The sequence below is a fragment of the Gallus gallus genome, chromosome 1, assembly GCF_016699485.2.
Source record: "Gallus gallus isolate bGalGal1 chromosome 1, bGalGal1.mat.broiler.GRCg7b, whole genome shotgun sequence".
NCBI lineage: Eukaryota > Metazoa > Chordata > Aves > Galliformes > Phasianidae > Gallus > Gallus gallus.
The window spans coordinates 38283506-38308496 of record NC_052532.1 but is presented as its reverse complement, the minus strand read 5'-3'; the positions used below and the strand labels follow the sequence as shown (position 1 = coordinate 38308496).

Here is a 24991-nt window from a genome sequence, read left to right as displayed (position 1 = left end):
TCCAGGTAATACTCTTTTTTGGTTTATATACTTTTTTGTGCTTTCTTGGTGGAAACCTTTAAATTTTGATACTATGTGGTTTTCTGCGTTTTTTTGTTGGTTTGTTTTTTACTGTTTAACTGTACCAACCAACTTGTTACTAATCTTAAAATATCAAAGGACAGTTTGGGTTGAAGGGACCTTAGGGTCCATCTAGTTACAGCTCTCTGCCATGGGCAGGGCTGCCACCCACCAGCTCAGGCTGCCCAGGATCCCGTCCAATGTAGCCCTGAATACCTTCGGGGATGGGGCATCCACAGCTTCTCTGGGCAGTGGTGCCAGCACCTCAGGGCCTCCTGAGTATGCTACTGGAACAGCTTTGTGAAAGCATGGAAATAATTATGTATTCTCTTAGAACCAGTTTTAACAACTATCTCTAATTGAAATAATGTTTTCTTTTACTTAAAAAACATTAATACACGAAGCACATTAGTCTTAAGGATAACCAATAAGGTATTAGTCAACGTCAATTTTATAACAATTTTGAATTATTTTTCTTGAATCTCATTACCTCAGCATTGCAAGTGGTACACCATACCAAAAGAGCATAATGAAAGAAAATTGCATGCTCAAAATTGCATCAAATGGAAACAGTAGAACAAAAAAAAATTATCCTGTGATTATTTTGGGTTACAGAAATCCCTGAAATCTTAAAAAGAACAAACAAACAAAAAATAAACAGAGCAGCAAAAGACCCTCTAACACAACAAGCTCCATTTGTTCAGCTGTAACTGGAAGATGGTACGAACAACTGACAAAGGAACTCAATACGTGTGCCCTGAATTTCTACAGGACACAAGAGAATGTTCTACCTATAAAATCCAAAAGGAAAGGAATGAAATACTCTACAGATTTATTATTTGTAAGTGTAATTTCAATGCATTTTTCCCCTTTAAAAATAAGAATAAATTAAAATAGGGTGATTCCGTGTATAGGATTTTTATCATTATTATTATTTAACCGTGCTCCACAAACAGTAGAAGATAAACTAAGAGAGCAGAACAACTATTCTTCATTACAGGCAAAACAGCAGAAGGGAAATGTAAATGTGTGCTTCAGGAATTTCTTAACTCCTATAAAGAACAGTATTCTATTCTAACAAATAAATCAGTCTCAGAAAATACAAAGAAAATTCAATTAAATGGAAACATGCACAAAAATCAAGCGCATTACATTCATATAAATTGTTCCAATTTACTTTCAAGATTGGCCTTTAAATGACACATCATTAAGTCTTGTAATTTATAGAAGACCTTATTTTCCATGTGACAATCCTTAAAATCAAGAAATGACACTGCTCATCTTTGGTTTTGTATGTTCTTTATGATACACTGCTTCTACTGCCCTTTTCTGCCTCTTTAGGATTAAAACCAGCAAACCAGATTCAGTTTCAGACACCTTCAACAAATCTACAAGAAAAGAGAATTCTTAACAAATACTTGAATATTAAAGCACTGCTTGCAGCAATAAAGACTTTTATATTACTTGTAATATTACATCTGAAGTTCCAGGAAGGCATTACTTGGCAATTTAAAGTTAGAAACATTTTTCCCAAGCAAAATATTGTCACAGTTCATGAAGGTGACTACGACAGATTTCATCATCGGATGAACATTACAGAGTATAAAGTACTGCTCTGGACTGCTGTAAGTAATTACATAAAGCTGCAAAAATACAAGAATCTTTTCCCTCACCACAGCATTGTGCCTCATGCTATAAAAATACAACAGGCATGCAACTCTTTTTTTTTTTTTTTTTTCCCTCTTCAGTAAAGCTATGGGGAAATTTTCCAGAAGAATGGATCTGGAATCCCATTACAAAGACTTCCAATTTCAAATCATCAATTAAAGGAAGATGGCCCCGAGTACCGTCACCAAAGCTGCTTGTCACACGGAATTGTGACAGCTCTAATGAATGCAATCAGTAGAAATTGAAACTTTCAGACTACTTCTGTGTCTAAAAAAGGCTTTTGCAAAGGTTTTGAGACAAACTTAAATTACAGAAGCAGTACAGTATTCTATTGATGTTGTCACGTCACATTTTCAGATTAGTTAATTATCTATGCTTACCACTTCTAGTGAACAATAAACATTACCCAGTGACAAACTCCAAGTTAAATTAACCAGAATGGCTATCAGAAATAAAAATCTGAGCAAGCTGGTACATATGAAAGACATCAATTTTCATTGGAATATGAAAAAACTATACGTTCCAGGAAAAATAACACTTCTAAACACTCCTAACACCTCTTGAACTTTGCCAGCTTGGGGCCATGCCCACTGCCCCGGGCAACCTGTTCCACAGCCTGACCAGCCCCTGGTGAAGAACCTTCCCTAACCTCCAACCTGATCTTCCCCTGGGACAGCTCCATGCCATTCTCTTGTCGCTGTCACAGAGAGTAGAGCTCAGTGCTGCCTCTCTGCTCCCTTCTTGAGGAGTTGTACGCCACCATGGGGCCTCCTCTCAGCTCCTCTGCCCTGGGCTGTACAAACCAAGGGACCTCAGCTGCTGGACACATTTTGCCTTCAGACCTCTTCCTATCTTTGTAGCCCTCCTTTGGATGGTCTCCAGTCCTTATATTATGTTGCCTGAAACTGCAGAGCTTATGACCAATATCCATCATAAATACTAAATTCACTTCAACTATTTCCAACCATTAAACATTTTTTAAAAAAACATTAAATGTCTATTCAGTTTTTAAGTTATTGAAATTAAAATACAGAAGAAAGTTGTTTAAAAATTTCCATGTTTCCTTAGGAGGCTAAGGGACATTTTTCATTGAACTCTGAAACAATTTCTACCCTAGTGAATATGTAAGTTCATATCTAGGCAGACAGTCAAAAACAAAAAGATGGATATATTCTGTAATCTAGTATTGCTAATGCATCCATCTTCAAAGACTGTAAATATAGCTAAACCAAATTATCTACAGTTTGCATGAAACAAAATTTGTAAAACCTTTAAGAAGTACTTACAAAGTTAACTCCACTAGAATGCAGATCAAACTGCCTACTGTTTTTTATGAAGTTAAAATTCATCAGCTCACAGCCATAGCATATCTTACAGACTTGCTTACATTTCCCCACTTACACTGGCAAAGCATAGGAGATTTTGCAGACTTCTATAAGGCAGTTTTGAGGAAAATCTTCTACTTTCTGAAGCATAGCAATAATATCATATTTTTGAAGCAAAAAAATAACTACCATCAAGACAGAAAACTATTTTTAATGGAGACAGTCTTCCAAAATTTTCAGTAGTATACTTACTCTTTCATGTAGAATAACCCTGGATACTACCTCATACTACTAAGAATAAAATATTACTGTACACAGAAAAGGATATCATTCCAAAACCAGAAGAACCACGTCACATACATCCAGAATTTTGTTGCCAAGTATATTCCAAGAGGCAATGCACTGTGCATGGAGTGATCAAAGAATGACCTGTAAAGCAGAAGCAATATCACAGGTCAGTTTGTTGTACGTTCACTTTTTAAGTAAACCTTCATACCAGACAAATGAGGTAAACATGATCTGAATATCCTGGACAAGATATCAGCCATAACAGAAATATGTATTTTGCAGAAAATAAAATGTTAATAGTTGATTTAAGAAAAATCCATTAAAAAGTCTCAGCTTACACTGACTCATCATGACTTTAATATATTCTCATAATATTTCCTTATCTGATTTAAGAATGATATCTTTGTTACATACATTAAAACCAAAATGCTCGGTCTTCTCAACAGGGAGAAAAAAAAAAGTCTTCAGTTTCTTTTGAAATTGTTCATAATATTGGAAAACCCACATTTTTCCTGTTGCTATTTTGAAAAGCACCATGGTTCACTGAATACAATGCTTCATAAGCCAACAGCACTGCAGCAATCAAGAACTAGACAAGAAATGTGGAATGCTTAGATACTTATCTAAGACTACACTGATAGCAGTTACACATCTGTGAGATTCCTAAGCTACAGTATGGATGGTGGTTGCAAACTGTATTTACCTATGAGATTCCAATGCCAAAAATACTTACGAAACCTGTACAATGGAAAATAAATGTTAAAATTACTTCAAGAAGGAAAAGGTTTAAGAGACTTTGGTGTTATCAGCCTACATACTTGAAATATTTGACACTTGAATCTTCCACTTCTGTAAGAGTTTCCAAAAGAAAATCAGAGGAAAAATAGGTATTTCTCATAACAATGGATTTGCCAGTTTCCAAGACTGACTAGTAGTCAGCCAACTACTACCACTAGAATAGTTTTCACTACTACATTAGTGAAAACAAAAATCAAGCCATCAGAATTCTTTTTACCTTCTCATTCTCTGCACTTTAGAGAATATTCTGCACAGAATTTGAATTTAGTTGGGACAAACTATGTTAGTGTCTTGGTAACTCCATATTCAAGGAAGAGTTGCTAAACATATGAGAAGTCATCCTCTAAACTGCTGAACTCCTTGCAATAAAACTTCTTCCATTTCCTGCTTAAACATCCTTACACTGAAGCTTTTGGCTTTCTGTCCTGACAGTGCCTCTAAGCTGCCGTGGTTATGTGCACACTGAATAGCCTCCATTTTACTCCTTTAGTCCCTTGTAGTAACTCTCCTCTAACAGGCACTTAGTAGTTTTCATTTTACTCCTGTATTCCTTTGTAGTAACTCTCACTCCTCTAATATAAGCTTCTTAAATCCTTTGAAAAATCCTGTAAGGCCAAGGTGATGAGTTAAGGTGGTAAATAAAATGCGAATATAAATTTGGATACACAGCAGTTACACTGCAGAAACTATTCTTTCAGTGATTCCTATGCACTTTTTTTTTTTTTTGGTGAATGGAGTAGGGAAGAAAACAGAGCTAAGCAGATTAGCTAAAATTCAAAAGGCAAAGGAAATATTACTAGAATAATAGCAAAAATTTCATTCAAATCTCTACTTCATGAAAACAGTTTGAAAATCATGCATAGCTAAACATTAAGCAAAAGATAAGAGAAATAATGTTAATCCTGAGCAGATATCGAGTAGATCAAAAACAGAACAGCAATGATGACAACACACATCTTGAGAAGCTGAAATGTCATCCCTGCCTGCAGGAAGTGTGGCTGAGGATTTGCATTACCAAGTCATCTAGCAATAGAAGGAGGTCAGCAGATTGAGCAGCCTCACATAACAAACAGACTGAATAGATTTTCTCAAAGATCTTTCAGAGACATGGGTCTGATGACCACCCTTCCCATATGTATTAAGATCATTTAGATCCCATGACCTTGTTTTATGGAGCAGAAATATTTTATTTTCCTCTACATAGAAAGGAAGGAGGAGCAAGTGGTTCTCAAAAACATGATATTCAGTGCCACAAAAGGAGATAACTTGTAAGTACAATTATATAGCAGGTTCTTCTATACACACCACACATGGCAGAGAAAAGCAAAGCACAAATTAAGAAGTCTAAAGATCCTGAAAATCTGCCAGAGTACACCTGTGCACGTACACATTTATATGCATCTACAGGCATTTAAATAATCACAAACACATTTAAAGCTCTCTAAGATCAGTTAACTGATCAACACTACTAAAAAGCAGCTGTTTTCTTCAGTCACGTCTTTGCACGAAAGCAGGATTTCGACAGTATACTTGCACAGGTCTTTTTTCTGTCCCTGTAGCTTTTCCATTGACTGTTTTCTATGCAATTTACACTGATAACTCTTTGTCAGACAGACATTCAGCACCCTCCTCTGGAGAATGACTGAATTTCTGCTTTGCTGTTAGCTTCTATAAGCTCAATGTAATCCAACCAACTCCTTATATATCTGCAAGACAATGGAGCAAAGCTGCACAAGACCTTTCCAAGGAATAATGATACAAATAAGTAAATAAAGCAGCATGTCTAAAAACCACATTTAAGATTATCTATCCAACAAATGAGATGCCAAAAAGTACTTCCTGTATGCACACTAAACAGACAGTGTCCTGATGAAACACTTACTTTGAAAGAAACTGCACCATAGCCCAAACACCACCATACATCAGCCCTTTAATGAGCCAAGAATCAATGTCTAGGTCTGCTATGAACCCAACGAGCCAAATAACTAGGAAAGGAGTTCCCAGCATCACCTTCTGACGGAATTCCTATGTAGAAACAAATAACTGTAAGTAATTCTACTTTTAGGAACAGGTTGTATAATAATATTCTATAACAAAAAGGACAGTCACAAAAACTTGTATCAAGTTTTTTTATCATCCTATATTTATGTATCTGCAGTATATACGCAAATAAAATTTCTATAACAAATTAACTGTTTATTTTATACAAATCACCTTTTAGAGACTTTACTACTAATCCAGAATAAATGCAATAGCAGTTCTTTTTTAAAAGCACTGAAATACAGTGAGAGACTATAGACTATAGAGCGGATAACCTCAGGTAGCATTAAAGACTGAAGCATTCTAAGTAGACTGCCAAACTGAAGACTATACGAAGATGGATAGGTCATATTATGTAGGTACAATTCCTTTTTAAGCAACTTTCAACTTTTTCTGGATACTGAAAGTGCATATGTGCAGAGAATGCAACGCACAAATCACGTAAGGGCCATACTTGTTGCATTACTATATGGCCATACAGTTACAGCAGAGGCTGTAGCCAGTGCCGTAATCATCAAGACGCAATGTCTATTTAAATCAAGAGACAATTACAAACTACAGCAACACTTAATACCCAGCACAGTATTCTCACCGATAAGAAAACATTAACAGTACACAAGTCCTCAGACTATGGGCAAACAGACAATTCTTCATGACAGAGTAACCCTTTCTACCCTTACTTCTTGTCTCCTCCTCTCCACAGTATCAGATGCTAACCTGAGCAGAAAAAGGCCTAAAGATTCTTATGACATTGTAGGACTGTCAACGCCAACTGCTTTAGTCATTGAACACAAAATACTACATAACAGTGAGGAGATCAGAGTTCTGGCTATCTAAAACCCTCTTTTCCCTTACATACTTGAGAATCAGCTTTGTAATAATCTTGGATTTGCCCCAACAGTACAACTGCTCGGCACTTTCTTAATGTTTAAGCAGCACAAAAGCTAAAAGTTATGGAGGAGGCTTATGGTGGGTTGCAATTTTGTTGCTGTTGTTTGCTCTGGTGTTTTATTTTTCTTTTGTAATTATTTTTAGTATAAAAAGACAGCATTTCCTAGAACAAAAACATGGGGAATATACATTACTGAATTGCTTACTCTAAATAAACATGACTCCCCTTCCCACCAAAGTCAGCAGTAACAATGACTTATGTAAGTGCTGTGCTACTTCTCACCTTGTCAGCTTTTAGTTTCCTCAGAAAGGATGGACTGTCATATCCCTTAGCCTGTCTTGCTTCCTGTAGGTGATTGATCATCCAAACGTTTTTCCTCTGTTTTGCTAGATCAAGTGGTGATTCTCCCTGCCAAGAGCATAGAAGTGGGAAAAAATCTGATTTAAAAATAAAATGCATTCAGAGCACTTTCAAAACAGAATTCTGGCATTAAATTTTTTCATTTATTTTTTACTTTACAGCGTACTTGACACCAATCATCATTCATTCATCATTCCTTTTGATCTTTTTCACACTCTTATAACTATACAAGTGGTCAAACAGAATATTAAGTAATTCTGACAATACACGTCTTCACATAGTAGTAATTGTTGCCTTTGGCATAACATATCTGTTTCCTTGCTCTATACACAGCCCACCAGTCTGTAAAAGAAAGACTGTGCTTCCTCCTTAGCTATTGACAGGCAGCAGAAAACCAGCAAAGAAATAGAACTCATAACCCACTGGATCATGGAAACTGTATCAGTCAAGCCTGACTTGAGTTAATTCTCTGCTTTCTTGGCAGAGTGAAGTTACTAATACCATAGAATTCTTTAAATAAGGATTTTTTTTCCCAAAAGTTTAATGTTCTAATTTTGTCTAGTTAATGAAGATTGAGGAAGAAAATGGAAAAGAATTAACTGATTGCTCATGTACAACTTATTCCATAACTCCGAGCTTTCATGCTTGGCTTGTGCTTCGCATACTTTGGGTGCAAAGCCAGCAACATTTCATGCTTTCATGTTCCCTATATTAAGAGAACTGACAGACAAAGCAAAAAGAGAGAGAGAGATACACAGGGGCCAAAGGTGCCTAACAGACTGATTTGATATCACTGCTTTTTAAACTTTCAGGAAGAGAGCTAAATGAAAGCTACTGACTGGGTCTAAAATTATAGAGGAGGCAAGAGACAACCAATTGCAGGTACCTCCAGCTTCAGTTTTGCATTTGACTCCTCCTCTCTTCTACTGGAGTTAAATCCCCTCCTAAACAAAGCACTCATGGAGGCTTGAAAAATGGCTGAATCCTCCATCGCTTGGCCCCCTCCTAAAAAAAAAGTGAGACAGGTACCAGAAACTGAAATTACCCACAAAGGGCAATCATTACTATAGACAGAAGAGGTGTCAAAAACAAAAAAGACAGTTAGCTACCTATATGCCACAGAAAGACTTAACTGTCACCTTTGCCTTTGAAATCTCTAAAAGAAGGGCAAATAGCATAAACTACAGATTATGAGGTGAAGTGTTTTGCTGACTAACAGGATCTTGCAGGCTGCCTGTCCAAAAAATTAAACTACCAAAATCGGTAAGAAAAGAATATCCTTTTGACAGATGATGAAGAAACAGACTGAGGCTTCTTGATTCTCAGCAAAAATGCCTGAAATCAAACTATGGTGCCTGCCTCACCACAAAATTTAATGGCATCTCATTCTGAATTGCCAGTATCTGGAAAACTCCAGACATCACAAGGTTTTATTTATTATTATTTTTTCTTAATATCACTTTATATTTCCAGACCATAAAGATTACCTGTGGACAAGCAATTCTCTCTGGGAGCTCATCTCCCAAGTAAATCCTGAAGTTGTCTTGGGGTCCAGCTGAGCATCCCTTCCACTAGAGGGCCATGAGACACCTAGGAACTGCCTAGATAAAAAGATTGAGGGAGCTTTAAAGAAATCTTTGACTGTGTCTCATCATCTGGGTATTTTAATATTTTCCTTGTATTCACAGGGATGGATGGCTGACTTGCTTAAAAAGCAATTAAAAAAAAATCAGGGATCTTGGTCCACTAAACAACTCGGACTGCCAGAAAGCAATTAGGTTTCAAGAGTATATATTTTAAGTGATTAGACAGAAAGAATAATCTGAAGCATTGTTACCATAGGGAACTTTACATGTAGACTTCCACAGACAAACCTATGGATACACTGCATAATCAACAAACTACACCTAATATCTATTCAGTGATTTATTAACAGATTTTGTTAATTATTTAATTCCGACTAGAAGCTGAGATCTTGTGGAATCCTGTCCTCATCTGCTCAATCTGTCTGCTAGTAAGGCAAGATACTTAAAAAAAAACCACAACTCTCCCCGACTACTAAAAAGCTTCCAATTCCAATTGTAATCTGGGTCTCAAAAGAAAAAAAATACAAAAAACCCCTATCCTACTACCAAAAGAAAATTGTTATTTTCTTGTACAGCATAATACTAATAGGATAAATAACAAGAACAGGACAACTCCATTTCAATTAAGTTGAAACAACTGTACCTATGATATACACATTCAGGTGTTAATAATCCACATTGCTGCTTTATATCATTTTACTTCCAGGATGGACATTCTCTCTCTCCTTTTTTATTTTTTTATCCTCCAAATTATCAGGTTTTATTCTGGAATAATAGTGCAATTGTATTTTTCTTTTAGGTCTCCACTATAGTATTCAAACTATCATGCAACGTAAAAGTATCATCTTATTGGGATGACTGGTTCCAACCTGTTCCAAAACTAGAAAGCCAGCAACATGCAGTTTTCCAACATAGGCTGCCTCGAGCTGATAATGAAAAGGTCAAAATTAACAACTAATATTTCACCCATTTCATAGTCTGAAAAAAGATGAAGGTGTATCAACTGGTTTACTTCTTTAACTTCAGCTGTCTTCACTGGTTTTGGTCAACTTCATGACCTATCTGAAGAAGGGACTCCAATAAATACTGCTACATAAATCTGGAAATTACTTCATTTGAAAGAAGCCTCTCATGATTTCTTTTATTTCTAAAGAAATATGAGCCACTTAAAAAACAGCTTTTTTGCTGAAAACTTTTCTTTGCTGAACAGTCAAACGAGAAGCACAAAAACGAGTTTCTATGTATCTACAGAAATCAACCCAAACTTCATGTTTATTATGTGCTTGTAACGAACATACAATAAATTACCCAAATCAACACCCTTTATAAATACTGACAGGATGGTGAAACTATCCCTGCTAGAAGGATTTTGACACCTGAAGACCCTAGAAACCAACAGGAAGGCATACAAGTAATCCTGACTCCGCTGCAGATAATGAAACCAGGCACGTGTCTTCTGGCATGACTGGAAAGACATCATGATCCAGCAGGTTCAAAAGCCTATTTTTCCTACTGACTGCTGCTGTCTGTCAATAACGTAACTGCTGCAGGCTAGCTGGTATCATTTCAGTTGGCCAAACATATTAATTTGTATTACAGATTTCACAAGAGTCCAGAAGTGTAGATAAGGTGAGGACTTTAGGTGCACTGATCAGTTTGTCAAGGGAAGCAAGTTATGACACACTGATATTTTTTCCACAAAAAAAAACCTACTTATTTTTACCATTAGGTGGCACAGAGAAGAACTTCTTAACAGTTTGCAAGAAGTGTGGCTAAATTACAATTCGTCTCCCAACTGACCTTACAGACTAGGAAACATATTTACATGAATACATAACTATTGCATGTAGAACCTAGAAAGCTATAAGTAAAATTAAAATGCATCCCTAAGAACATTGTTACATGCTGTTCAAGAAAATGGGTGAATAGCTTTGTTTGTTTTAAGCATACTTTCTATCACTTGTTCCAATTGAAGTAAGGCCTGGCCATCTTAACTGGTAGGAAAAATGGTGAAAGGTCAAATTAGAAAGGTCAAAGGAAAAATTAGATATTTACTGTTCTATAAATGTAGGTGTGGACCTGTATTTTTGCAGTCTATCTATAACATTTATAACATTCAATATTACGTGAAAAATACAAGTATTTGGAGAAAAAGGGAGTAGTGGAAAATTCTTTTTCTAAACTTGAATTCTGACACCACAAAATAAACTACTTAGGTGATAAAGTACATATGATTTGCTATACATAACAGTAATGGACAGGCACTGGACAAAAACACTGCAGATCAAAGATTGAACAGGTCCCCCCCTCCATCAGAGAAGCTGCTCTTATAGACTCCATGCCTACCACATAAATTCTAACAGCTTTGTGGCTGGTCTAACACATCCTAAGGATGGGCTAAGTTAGTGCTGAATCAATCTTTATTAAGAGGTTGTGGCAAAATAACCAGGCAACTTGAAGTTCTGATACGAGAAAGAGCCCATTTCTGTAATCTACTCTTACTGGTATTTTTCAGTCTTCGATTCCCTTGCCACTGGCAGATGAACTTTCTCACATCTCATTATATTTAAAAAGACAGTCACCCCAAAACTTCACTAGAATATGTTCAGCCAGATTTTTTTTTCATCCAAATACATGGCACATCATGCATGCCACCTAAAGGTGCACCCACCCCAAATATATTAATACTTAACCATTCGTAAATTGTTTACATGGGTACTTTCGGAGGTTCAGATTTAGTAGTTACGCATCACTGTTTAATAAACACTGACACCTGGATAGAGGTTACTGGCATGATTTTTGCTCCATCTTCACGATCCCACCATACCCACAAGAATAATTTATTCTTCAGATTTCTATTTCAAACCACTTACAATAAAAACAGACTGTTTACCTTTATATTCTGAGCATCAACATTAGCTCCAGCTTCTAAGAGAAGACTAATAACTGTAGTATTTCCTGCTAGCACAGCCCAGTGCAACGCTGTGTTTTTGTGATACTTGTCTCCAAGATTAACAGAAACGTTAAACGTGAGTAGTAATCGGGTTGGATCCACACTAGAAAAGAAAAGTTTTGTTAGATCGACAAAAGAATTCAATGCATTCCAACTTCTTGCTAATGAGTTCAACTTCTATACGGAACGTTCATCAATTACACTATGTAAAAGTGACATATTTGTTGATGGTTAATGAATGGCTCAAATTCTACTCCCAGTAAAGAACAACTGCAATTTTGTTGAATTTGAAAGGAGTTTCTTCCAGGATATCATGCAACACATTTGGTACATACTTCTGCTATCATGTCTCTCAACAACTAACTGCATTAACATAGATTTGCAAAAGAAAACATATGGTTATACAGACAGTATATCAAATTTCTAAATATTTCAGACTTCCACTTCACATTTCAAAAGACGAAAATAAAAATGCTGGAGGCAAATGGCAGGTATTTGAAAAACTCACTTATGCTTCACACAACAACCAAAGGAGACAAGTTAGTTTCCAAGCAGAAAACTAATTGAAACTAACTTGCTCTTTGGAGAATTGCCTTTTTACACCAACTTCTTTCAGCAGTGTCCACAGGAAGATCTACTCAGTTAAAAAAAACCAACCATAATAATGAGTATATCTGGATAGCATCTTCACTCTGGAATAGCTCATAAATTAAGAAAGATAAAGCAGCAACTGTGAAAAGCACACTGACTAATTAAACCAAAGCACACTCCATAACTCAAAATCAGACATTATTCCAAGTGACGTACATAGTTAACACCAAGATTAAGTAAAAATTGCAGTGAGTGTTTGTATTACCTATGTGTTCTGTAAGCTGCCCACATAAGAGGTGTCATTCCATTTTGATCCATCATATCTACATCCTAAAAAAAAAAAGTTGGTGAGATAAGCGTGTTTGTTCAAGTAGATAAAACAGCAGTAAGCAGGACATCTGAAATAAAACAATTTTTTAACTTCTATCAGAAAGGAAAGCATCTACTACCTACAGTGTTTTGTCCTGTTATAGATCTCTGCCTGTAGTGAGGCAAGGAAATTGGTGGTTCCTATATACATTCAGAGCCAGATTAGACTCTCAAACACACATGAGCCTGGCAGAGCACAAGACCGGAACAATTGCACTTAAAGATGGTAGAGATATAGAAGTATATCCTATGCTACTTCCCTCAGCCCTTACTAAGAAAATTAGTTTGAAAGTGTTTTAATAAAACCATTTACTACAGAAACTCTTGAGAGAAACTCAAAATGTAGAAGATGCAGCTTCCCACTTGCCACTTCTCTGCCAAACACCCAGAAGTCTGGGACTCCCACTCACTGTGCTACTAGCCTGACACAGACAAAAGTTTTCCAGAAAATCCAATTTAGTTCTACTAAATAGCTGCTTTTAAAAGACTCCTACACTGCAGGTACCTGTGCATTTTAAAATTTTTACTCAATTTCTAAACTAAAAAAAATAAAATTAAATTAAAAATCAAATAAAAAGTGACTGGTAAGAGGGGAGGTGAACCACGACTTTATTGCCCAGCATATTGGAAAAAAAGGTGCACATACTAAGACCAATATTTAAGCCTCTCTCCTCTAGGTATGCACACAGACTACATCCTTTAGAGCCTCCTAAAGCCACACAACTGTTGGCAATCACTCCCTTCAAGCTCCTGTTCCCAAGATTGTGAAGGAAATTAGAACCACAGCCGAATCTCAAGGTCATTCATCCTTAAGAAGCATGACTTTGACTCATAGGCCACCCCGTGTGAACTACATGTTTTTAAACAAGCACGTACTAAGGAGACATAAACAATCACTCTTTTAATTTTTAGATTACATGCAGAAATGCAATGCTTTGTGATCAACAGATACCTGATTGCTTGGAAGGAGGTAAAATAGGCTTCCTCAGTGATACCACCAGACAAACTGAAACTACATTTTGCATACTAGGTGACAGTTAAGAGAGGAAAAAAGAAGATGAGCTCCAAATTATTATATTAGATGAGCAGGCTACATCTATTACTCATACTAAGCTTCAATGTGGGCTGAGGCAGATCCCTCTTCAAAGCAACTGTAGCAAGTGACAAAGCAGCTAAGACTCACTTGCTCACGGTTTTATCTGCATGATAAAGATGATGCACACATGGATAGAAGAAATACTGTCTACCAAAGCTCCTGTCAAAAATTCTTTGTCGTTCTGCCAGATGAATGCTACATTCACACAACAAAAGAGTGCATTTCAGAAAGAAAGTTCTGTTGCTCTTCTGTATCAGAGTGCTGAGGCAAAAAAAAGCAAACCTTCAACAAGTATAATGAATCAGAGGATTGTTCTTTTCTTGTGTGAACCAACAGGCATCTCAGCATTAACTTCCTGTTAATTCCCGGTGACAGGTCAATCTGATAATGCTCACGGACAGCTGTCGATGCTGCTAGGGCAGGAATCTGAGCATTACAAGAGCCACATTTCAATACTAAATACAGTAATGCAATGATTAAAAGTATACTTATATCCCATATATGTAATTCAAATGAGAGAACAACATACCAACATCAGTAATTATTTAAAATGTACTCGAAATAGGATAACTCTGGCTCTGAAAGAGAACGACTTCAAAGATTAGCCAGAATTTAGATCTGTGGCATTAATACAGGATTCCACAAGCAGCTTCCAGAGGTAAAAAAACACAGGGGAGGAAACAGCTTTCTACGTGAAAAGGAGCTGTGTCAACTAATTCCACTGCTTGACACCACTTTCTGAAGTAACACAGCTGATGAGTTCAAATTCTGAATAGTTGCTAGATATCACAGCAACACTTCAGCTTACCAGGGCTTTTTAATAGCAGTGCTCAAGCCAGCCCTGTGTTATAATACAGCCTTCTCAAAAGCACAAAAAGCATAAAAGAATTCCAGCCGAAAATACATCGAATTGCACAGAAACAGACTGGGAATTTGATCATCTTCAGAAACATTACTGGTTATTTCACATATCATAGACTTTATAAAAAGATCCACCACATGCCTATGAAGAACAGGATCCTGAACAAAGAAAAGTTCTCTGACACGGACCGTCAGCCAGAGAAAATGAAACAGACTCTCAAAGAAATAACATCCATAAAAGCAAATAGTACTGAAAGTTTATCAGGAAGGTGGATGTACAACTGAAAACATTTTCTAATCTGGGAAAGATGCACCAGTTATTCTCCAAAAGAAAAGACCTTACAGGATTCTACTGAAACAAATTTAGTGCAGACTGGCAGGCAACTTACCAAGTCAGGTATGGCAAACAAAAGAAGCTGCCTTGCTCTTCTGCACAAGAGGTCTGCTCTGAATAATCTAGTCCATCAGAGTCTGTTTCGACAGTCATAAAGAAGAATCATGATTGGCCTCAAAATTCTGTAACTAATGCACTCTTGTGTAGGTTTAGGGAGTAAAACTTAGTTCAGCAGCTTCCCCTGGCCTGAGTCCTGCTGCAAGAATGATGCTCAGTGTTGACAGGTGACGGAGAGCTGGCACAGACTGTTGCCCCGAGAGGTTGTGAAATCATCCTCCTTGTGGATTCAAAAGCTGCACGGACTAGGTGCCTGGCAACCTGTTCTAGGTGTCTGTATTTGACCAGGAGGTTGGACCAGACGGCCATTCCAACTTCAGCCATTCCATGATTCTGTTTAAATTTACATGTCTTTCATCACCCAGATGCTACAATTAGGTTTGAAACAAAGACAAGCCTATTCTCAGAATGTAAGAGAGCCTCATCTCTGTCAAGGAAAAAAGCTCCCAAGACTAATAGGGTAAGTCTACATTAGCAAAAGTAGTTTAAGTTTCCAAATCCAAATCATTATATTATAAAGGAAGTAAAGATTCATGTCAACAAAAAGCAGGGTCTGGTGTGATAGGACAAGAGAATATGGTTTCAAACAAAATGAGAGGAGATTTAGACTGGATATAAGGAAAATGTTGGGGTTGTTTTGTTTGTTTGTTTTTTTTAACAATAAGAGTGGTGAAGCAGTGGAGCACGTTGCCCAGAGAGGCAGTTGACACCTCACTCCTGAAGATATTAAACATGAGGCTAGACAGGACTCTGAGCAACATGATCTACCTGTAGATGTCCCTGCTCACTGCAGTGGAGTTGAACTAGAGGGCCTTTAATGGTCCTTTACAACTCAAATGATTCCATGATTAACAAACTCGTGTGTACTTTTTAAGAAGAATAAAAAGTAGAATCATTTATTTCCGACAGCCTCTACAGAAGCTGAATAGTTTCTGTAGTTGTATGTAGTATAGCTACAAAACTATGAGTTTAGGGATTGTTATTACAATGTTATTTATATTATTTATAATCAGATTATTTATTTTATATTTTAAGTTTACAAATCAGTATATAACTTTAATTCAGCTTCTCTGAAGTGCTTGAAATAAGCGTTAATTCAAACTTGGAAAGGCATGCAAAGGATACTGAAGTCATACTTGATTACACTGGGGGGATTTATTAAGACTTACTCTTTAAAAGAAAGAGCTATTGTCAAGAGACCTGTTACCAAGATAATAGGGCTCACATTTTAAAGTAAGACTTTTGCATCCGTGTATGTACACATGTACACAACACAGCTTCTCCCAGAGTGAAGCATTATATGCTCAAATAAATAACTAGGCCAAGTCTGTATATAAACATCAGGGCAAGCAAACATTCACAGTGAGACTTCACAATAATGACAAAACATTTTAAAGGACATTTATACTTCATTAATGCTATGCTTTAAACAAGTTTGCAAATACAGAACATTTGCAAGAGTTTTCTGGTGTAAGAATATGGGTTTTTCATTTTAGATAATTTGTGAACAAAACATAAAACTTGTTCCTGACCAAAGAGCATTTATTATCTTGCAAAGATAAGATAAGAGCAGTATTTAGCTCGCAAAATAGTGATTATGTAAGACCGGCCTTCTCTTGTGTCTTCCTTACTCTCAACCATACCCTAAATATTGTTTCACCAAACAATTTTAAGATAAAAAATTATTAATGCAAAACGCAGTTTTTAAAAACTGTATACACACAGATCATTTTCTGTAGCAAATCTAGTATTTGTTTTACAATACAGTAGCACTTTGCAGCTGAAAACAGACCGAAATCAATTAATTTCATACTCATATTCTGTCAGACTCACTGGCTCGTCCCTCACCTGACATCTGAAAGAACAGGCACCGTACAGAACTGGAACAGTATTAGCAAGACTGTAAAAAGAGGGGAGGGTTTTGACTTCTCTATATGGCTTACAAAGTAAATAGAATTTGTGCCTCGGGCACATACCTGTGGTTGAGTAAATCTATGAAGAATAATGCAGAGCAAGTAGCAAAAAAAGTGAACAGTGTTTTGAGCACAGAGAACGAAAGATGGGAGACAATGTGAAGAGCAGTGGGTACATGTGCTATACATACACATCTTACATATCTAGCCATAATACAAGAGGCATGAAAGTTTGTTGGTTTTTTTAATCTAAATATGTATGTCAACTCTTAGTTCTTAGATTCTTTACCAATGTCTAAGTTGATGTTTCTATGAAGACTTAAAAAATATTTGCTATAATAATCCTTGTTAATATTTAAATACTAACTTAATTGGAAATAAAGAATGGTAAAGGAATACATCCTAGAATTTGCATATATTACACTAAGATGTGAATTTAAGCCAAAGTATCACTGTTCAAGGAAATTAAGTTAACAGACATATGTGCATCAATTAAAATACAGCGGTTTACAGTAAAAGATATCAATTCATCTTTAGTCAGGTGAACGTTTTACACTTTCTGACTGATAGATACAATTTTTAATTGTTTCATTATTCCAGTTTTGAGGAGAAACTACTTTAAAATGATACCATTTAAAATTTACCTGTCCCTTTGCTATCAGGTATGCAACAATTGAAGTATGTCCAAACTGGGCAGCCAAATGAATACAGCTACATCCTTCTCCATCTATTAGCGACGGATCTGCCCCATATTTCATCAGCTGCACAACCATGGATAAGTGACCCTGTCTAAATGCAACAGAATACAGAAAACAAACAAGTGAATAACTACATACAGGTAAGCTATGCAATTTTAAAATATTTTAAAACAACAAATATGACCTTTAATATATACTTTGACAAAAGTGATCATCATGATCTGATTCTGCAACCAAGTTCACAAACTCATTCACATGAGCAAATTCTACGCAGCCAACACACAGGTCACACGCAATTGGCTTATGTGTGTTGTGAAGTAAAAGGCCAGTCAGCAACAACAAAGTTATTAGCTCAGATATTTAGCCTATTGTGGCTTCTTCCCATCCACATACGAAACCTGTTGTTTTAAAAGATTTCAAACTGATTATATATTTTCATTTTTCTGCGGTATATATCGTTTTCCTACTATTAAAAACAGTACAGGAATAAAAATTGGAGAAAAAAGAAAATGGAAGGTCTACTTTTTCTTCATACATTTGAATCTCAGCTATTTGGCAGAATGAATATAGACTCATCCTTCCAGCAGATAAGGTGCACAACTATCAGCACACTTACTGACATAAGCTAAAAAACAGTTCATATGTATCAGAAGCAGCTCTGCACAATGTTTCACAGAACAGATTATAGTTATGAATACCAGGAAGTGTAATCAAACATTTGTGCTATTAACATATAGGAAGTAGAATGTGATCCGTACCAGCAAGAAATACACAAGCTAAGATTTTTAAAGCAGTCTAATAAGAAAGTTCTCGTCTTTAGTAAAGAAATTATCTTGATACAAACTGATTTTCTAAGTCTTCTTCTGCAGTCTGTTGTCATAAATATTAACACATTACTTTCCTGCCTATTTGCTACCAGCTGTGTGAAGAAGCAGCCACTACTGAAGGCTGACTTCAATTCTTCCAGCCAGTCATCATCCTCAGACCTCTTTCTACACCATAAGACTGATTTAAAGTACATCGTAAAATATCTACACACATACTAGAAAATTGCAAGGACAGTGTCACACAAAATCAACCCAAGCCCCTGATGGACATACACTGATCTTCAGAAAACTGATAAAACAAAGATCTTCACAGTAAGAATAAAGCAAGGTGACTACAGACTCTAACTTTATTTTATTTTCCCGTCACAGCAAAATTCCTCTGCAACAGAAAGAGATAAGACAAAAATCAAACCAAGTGCTGAAAGCTCTTGTAGCTCAAACATACCACATTCACAGCGTTCCCTGTCATCAGTGATTGAGTTCATTCCTGTGCAAGTATTCCCATAAAATATAGCAACTGTATAAATCAATCAGTAGCAGATACCAAGTTAAGAAAAGCACAGAGGAAAATCCCAAGACTTCCTCACCTTGTTGCCCAGTGAAGTGGGGTAGAATTTAAATCTCCTCCAAGCTGATCAACGATTGCACCTTTTGATATATAGTATCTATACAACAACAGAAAAAAAAAAACAACAGTAAATCTTAATGCTCATCTTGTTTCCAAAGAAAGGACACACAGTAAGCATGTTGTTCGACATTATGGAAAACACTGGGTCTTCATATAAACTTCCTTTTCAGAGATCAATTTTTTGCCTTTTTGATATGGTGAGGAGAATAGGTGTACCTCTTCCTGTGTATTAAGCATGCTGTTATTTCCTAGCTTGGTTCTAAAGCAAAACATAGTAACTGCTATGTAGATTAATAAAAACCATGCCACCATATAAGTGTCTTAAAAAAAAAAAAAAGTTTCTTCTAAATTTGTTGGGGTGATAAAAATAATTCTGAATTAATAGTAAAGGAAATGCTGCTAGAAGATCAGCATATTTAGAGAAATCGGGCAAAGATGACAAAGCTCTATGTAATTCATCTCACAGCATGTATCATCACCACTGGAACATCCCTGCTAATGTCACTGTTCCAAGAGTTTCTGCTTAAGCTACATTTTAAACCAAGTCTTAAGATTTTACATTTCTCTGTTGAGCTACAATATTAAATAAAGGACCGAAACATTTGAGTACTTTAAAAATACTTTTAAATGATGGCCTAAAAATTATTTCTTCTTCCAGAACATTTTAAAACAGACAAGCTACCTGTAAGAACACAGTAAGTAATCCATTATTTAACTGTAGCAACTCCTATTCATAGTCATTTGTAACGTTTCTGCAAACTGCTTTCCTTGCTGTTTTATTTGGCACACAAATCCAGCAGTGTTATTTTTCCTTTGTCAAAGAAAATGCACGTTACAAAAACTCATGTTCTTAAAAAAACAGCTTTCTGGTAAGGCTGAGAACGCTGGTTCTTCATTCAATACCATAAGTGCCAATGGCAAATTTACAACTAATAGATTTTTGAAAAGTGCTATCTAGCTACAGATTTCTAAGTGCTTGCACATTTCAAGTACCTGTGCCTGTAGACTTTTTGCTTGCATAATACCTTCAAGGTCTATGTGAATCCTACTCTTCTACCCACACAAATTGTCCTTCAAAATCCTCAGCATAGAGCTTCTCGCACCTCAATTTCCTGGGTGTGCTTCAAGGCAGATGGCAAGAGGGAGGACAACAAACATAACAATCTGAAAACCATTACTCAAAGCAACTACCTTCTTTTGCTCAACAATTCATTCAAGCTTCAAAGAGAGTCCAGAGATTATCGACAGAAACAGTAACTGAAGAATGCATTAGCTAACAATATCCATGGTAAAAAGCAGAGTCCTTTACACAAGGGGTTTAAAGCTATCAGATATAAAAACTTGTTAGTGTCATACAAACTGGATATCTAATCCTGATCAATGCAGTATAGTCCACTTCACTGCTTTCTGACACCGAAGGAACAAAACTGCAGTATCTCCCTGCTGAAGCTTTTGGACATTTCAAAGAGAACAAGCAGGAGTTTTTGAAAGACCTGGTCCTGTGTAAGTGAATAGACAAAGCTTATATAAGCTAAAGGGACTTCATTTCATTGTTGTGAAGCAAGATTCAGATACCAAAGCATACATTTCAAAAAGACATCAAGAAGCAGATTTAGTCCATTTGGGGAAGAAGTTTCCAAGGCAATCTTGTCTAGAGAAGAAGACAACACAGAAATTCACAGGCAAAGCCTGGATCCATCTCACTGATGTGACAGCCACTCACAGGGAGGTGAACATTAAACAGATTGTCTTCATTCAAACAGTAGTCCCTGCAGAAATGCAGAATATGTTCAGATTTTACTGAGCAGCAGCACTGCGTGCTGGTCAGTACATTTCATTTAGAATGACAAACTTGCAGTTTGACAACTGGGAAAAGACAAGGCGACTATCTCCTGCCAGATGGTGCACTGAAATAACTTATGTTTATTTAAGGGTGTTCTAGACTAAGTTGAGATTTATCACTCTACTTCAGTACACATAGATGGTGAGTTTTTTGCAAAACTAATCCAAGAACTTGATCTTGTCTAGGTAAATCTCTCTCAATTTTGTGCTTGGTGAGAATGTTATTGAAAGGAGAAACTAAACGATTCAACTCTCCATGAGTCATCCAGAAATCCGTGCCAGGTGCGCAAGTCTTATTTAAGCAAACTACTTACACTGAAAGCAAGCAGATCTTATAATAGGTTGGCTTAGGAAGAAAATACTTCCAGTGATTTCCAAATTAGAATCACTAAGTCTTGGCCAAGCATTTGAAAACTGCCCATGCTTGGATTCAGTAGTTGTGCAATTAAAGTGCATGCAGTTGCTGTTGGTAGAAATACGAAACGTAGAAGAGAGATCCTTGTCTGTAGAATAGTAAAAGCAGAACCTGGTGAAATGCAGTCACTGGGTAACTGTAGAGGTACAAGGCTAATTTTGCCTTTTCATAAAATTAAGTCAAAAACAAACACACAAAATCAGTGCAGTGATTTAAACAGAACTACATTATAGATGTCTGACACTTATGGAACACTTTTCCCTGATCCTGTAGAAATAAAAAAGGGTTCTGTAGTTTTCATTATGAAGCATCCATGGACTTCACTCCTATCTAGGCTGATTCCCAAGTTTTGAACAGAAGAACGTCAAAAAACAAGGGAAGTCTAATTCTAAGTTTGCAATCTCCACATACAAACTGCTAAACTCCTTCATCGGGATGACCTAAAATAGTCAACAGCTGGTAAGACAGGCACTGAGATCTGCTACTGCAAGAGCTGATCACCTAAACCTAAACTTCGCCTATGTGATACCAAGCTCTCTAGACAACATATTTAATGGAAGTAGCCACTGCACCTAATAGTCGTTTACAAAACAAGAACAAACAAACAAAAGATCAACATTTTAAATAATGTAATTAGTTTATATAAATCTTTATATAAAGTACATACTTCACCAGATCTATCCTGTTGTTGATTGCAGCCCAGTGGAGAAGTGTCACATTTTCTTTGTCTGGTTGTCGTACATCATAACCTGCTTCCACCAACTCTCTACATCGTTCATATATTCCATACCTTGAAGAAGAAAATATTATTTTCGAAGTTGTTATCTTGGGAAGAAAATGAATTAGACAAACACCATAATGATTATGATACACTATCTTCAACAAAACAGAAACGAAGCAGAAACTTTCAGTTTCTAAGTGAACACAGATTTGTTGCAACAATAACTTTCCACTTGCAGAAGTTACATGAACCAACTCAAGACTTTGCAGAAGACTTGTCTCCACAGGAAACGATAGAGCAGAACAAGGTGAAATACACATCAGTAAGATGTCCAGGGTAAAATAAATCTCCTTCCAGGGACTCTGCTATATTTGTTTTTCACGTGCCTGTTTTCCTTCCTTTCCATCTCTTGAAAGCCTCAATAATTGGACCAATCAACATGATAATATCTTCCAAAAAATCAGCAGATAACAAGATCATCAGGTCAGTTACAGACATAAACATATTTCAGACATTTCCCATTTTTCCTTCTTAGATAACAGACAAAGAGCATCTAACTCTAATATTAATGTTTGTCCTCCTCTTAGTGGCAATAAAAGCAATGTAGAAAGGCTCGTAAAGACTACACTTGAATGTTTGTACAACCCACAGGGATTTCCCAAGTCTCAAGGAAACTGGTACAGGCAAAACCTGGAATCAAGTCCAAACCTTCCTCTCCATGCAATATCTGATTTCTGCTAGAGCAGAAGTTTAATATCCTCTCAAAGCTGGAATTTAAGTACATTTTCCTTATGCTGCTTCTATGTCTTCCTTTTTAGAGATGACACAGACTTAGACAACTAAAGGCCTCTTTGCTCCACTTGGGTCAGCCAGTTTAACTATATGACTTTTTTTCTAGGGTAGTTACCATTCTTACTTTTTCTTTAATATAGTTGAATGGATCTTCAACCCAGACGGTAATGCCACAGTGAAATCTCAATTGACTTAAGTCAAAGTCAGTAATGCTTTCCAAGCCCAGAGCCGGACAGTATTAAAAAAGAAGTATTAAAAAGAAGTACTAGACAGAACCTACTGAAGCCACGCTGTTCTCAACTTCTCAGTTAAGTTACACTGGAAATTGTAACAAACACAGGATATTACTGTCATTTCTCTAATCTTTCAAAAGCTTTGCTAAGGAACAGGACAAAGATTACTGCCTGCTGCACATACTAATTGGAACCAAACAGATACAGCTTGATTCCTCAGACCTAACAGAAAAGCAGTGGTTACGAAAAATTTGGGCAATAAGGCTTTGTTTTCAATCAGGTTGGGGAGAAGGGGGCGCATGGAAGGACAGTGTGGTTTATGAAGACTCAAAAATATGCAACCAGTTAGACAGAACACACACTCAGACACGTGTAACTGCCAAGAAAATCAAACAGGTTCTAAGTCTGGCCAATCTCTAAAGTCTAGATCAAAAGTGTGACCTGACAAGTGATTGCTCAAATGGGTTAAGAAGATACAATTCCTGGATGTTCCTGCAGTCAAAAGCGCCGCTGAAATAGGTTTAGGGTAAACACAGGCAAATCCGCCAAAAATGAGGATAAATGAAAAAACACAGCAAGAGGGGTGATAGCAGGGTTTCTGAAAGCAAGATAGCAAATTCTGGTCTTACCAGGCAGTGCACAGAATTGAATAGGGCAGTTGGAAGAGACTATTTCCAGTCAGTGGGAACCTCCCCAGCCTGGAAAGCCTTGCGGTAAATTGTTGAGAGGGATCCAGCTAAAACATATGCTAACTCCTTCAATACCATGGGGTGAGTCCCATCAGGTCCCACGAACATTCAACTGATGGTCCCTTGTAATTGAAAAGTTATTTCTCTCCCAGTCACAGTCCTCCAGCACAGAGGACCAGGCAGCCCAAGATCTATCATCAGTGTTAAACACTGAAGTAAAAAAAGGGCATTAAATGCCTCTGCCTTTTACCCATTCTTACTACCTAGGTGACCATCAAGTATCAGTCCAATTTTCCTCAGACCTTGCCTTTTTTCACTGTCTGACATTACACTGACCTGTATCAAGTTGAGCTCTGGCTTTTCTTGTTTTCTCCCAGGAGATGTAAACCGCAGCACTGTGCTGTCCCTGTAAAGCAAGACCTTGCTTCCACAGATACATTTTCTTTTGCTGCCCTAAATCCAAGAAAAGTTCCTGTTCAGCCAGCCAGTCTTCTACCCTGCTTGCTTCATTTGTGGCAGAGTGGGATTGCAAACCGCTGGGCTTTTAAAAGACAGTTCTTAAAAAGCAATTCACTAGCAGATCTGCAAACCCACTGGGTGTGATTCCCAAGGCACACTGACAACTGGCCTTAAACACCTCCAGAGACGGGGCACCCACAATCACTCTTAGCAGCTTGTTCTAGCAATCTCCTTCAAGAAGGAGGAAGGAGGTAAAAATTCATATCTCACAAGAGGTTTGTACACTAATATAACAAATTCCACACTTAGGTGAATTCTAGAGGGTGATATTTGTAAATATCAATGGAGTATAATTATAAAGGTATACTATTAAGCTTGTCTTGTGCTTGAGAGAAAATGGACTGCTTCTTCCAAGGCACAAATACCACTGTGTAAG

The 24991-nt window shown here is 36.8% G+C and overlaps 1 protein-coding gene across 1 annotated transcript in view; it reads right to left on the bottom strand.

Moving 5' to 3' along the window:
• ZDHHC17 (zinc finger DHHC-type containing 17) overlaps nucleotides 1–24991 on the bottom strand; it is a 66205-nt gene that overhangs the window by 18959 nt on the left and 22255 nt on the right. Inside the window, exons 3-10 of the mRNA NM_001030745.2 lie at nucleotides 22329–22451; nucleotides 19364–19441; nucleotides 17896–18040; nucleotides 12827–12891; nucleotides 11911–12073; nucleotides 7354–7479; nucleotides 6022–6164; nucleotides 3382–3482 (exon numbers count right to left, since the gene is read on the bottom strand). Coding sequence (NP_001025916.2) covers nucleotides 3382–3482; nucleotides 6022–6164; nucleotides 7354–7479; nucleotides 11911–12073; nucleotides 12827–12891; nucleotides 17896–18040; nucleotides 19364–19441; nucleotides 22329–22451 — 944 coding nt within the window. The remainder of the gene's footprint in view (nucleotides 1–3381; nucleotides 3483–6021; nucleotides 6165–7353; nucleotides 7480–11910; nucleotides 12074–12826; nucleotides 12892–17895; nucleotides 18041–19363; nucleotides 19442–22328; nucleotides 22452–24991) is intronic.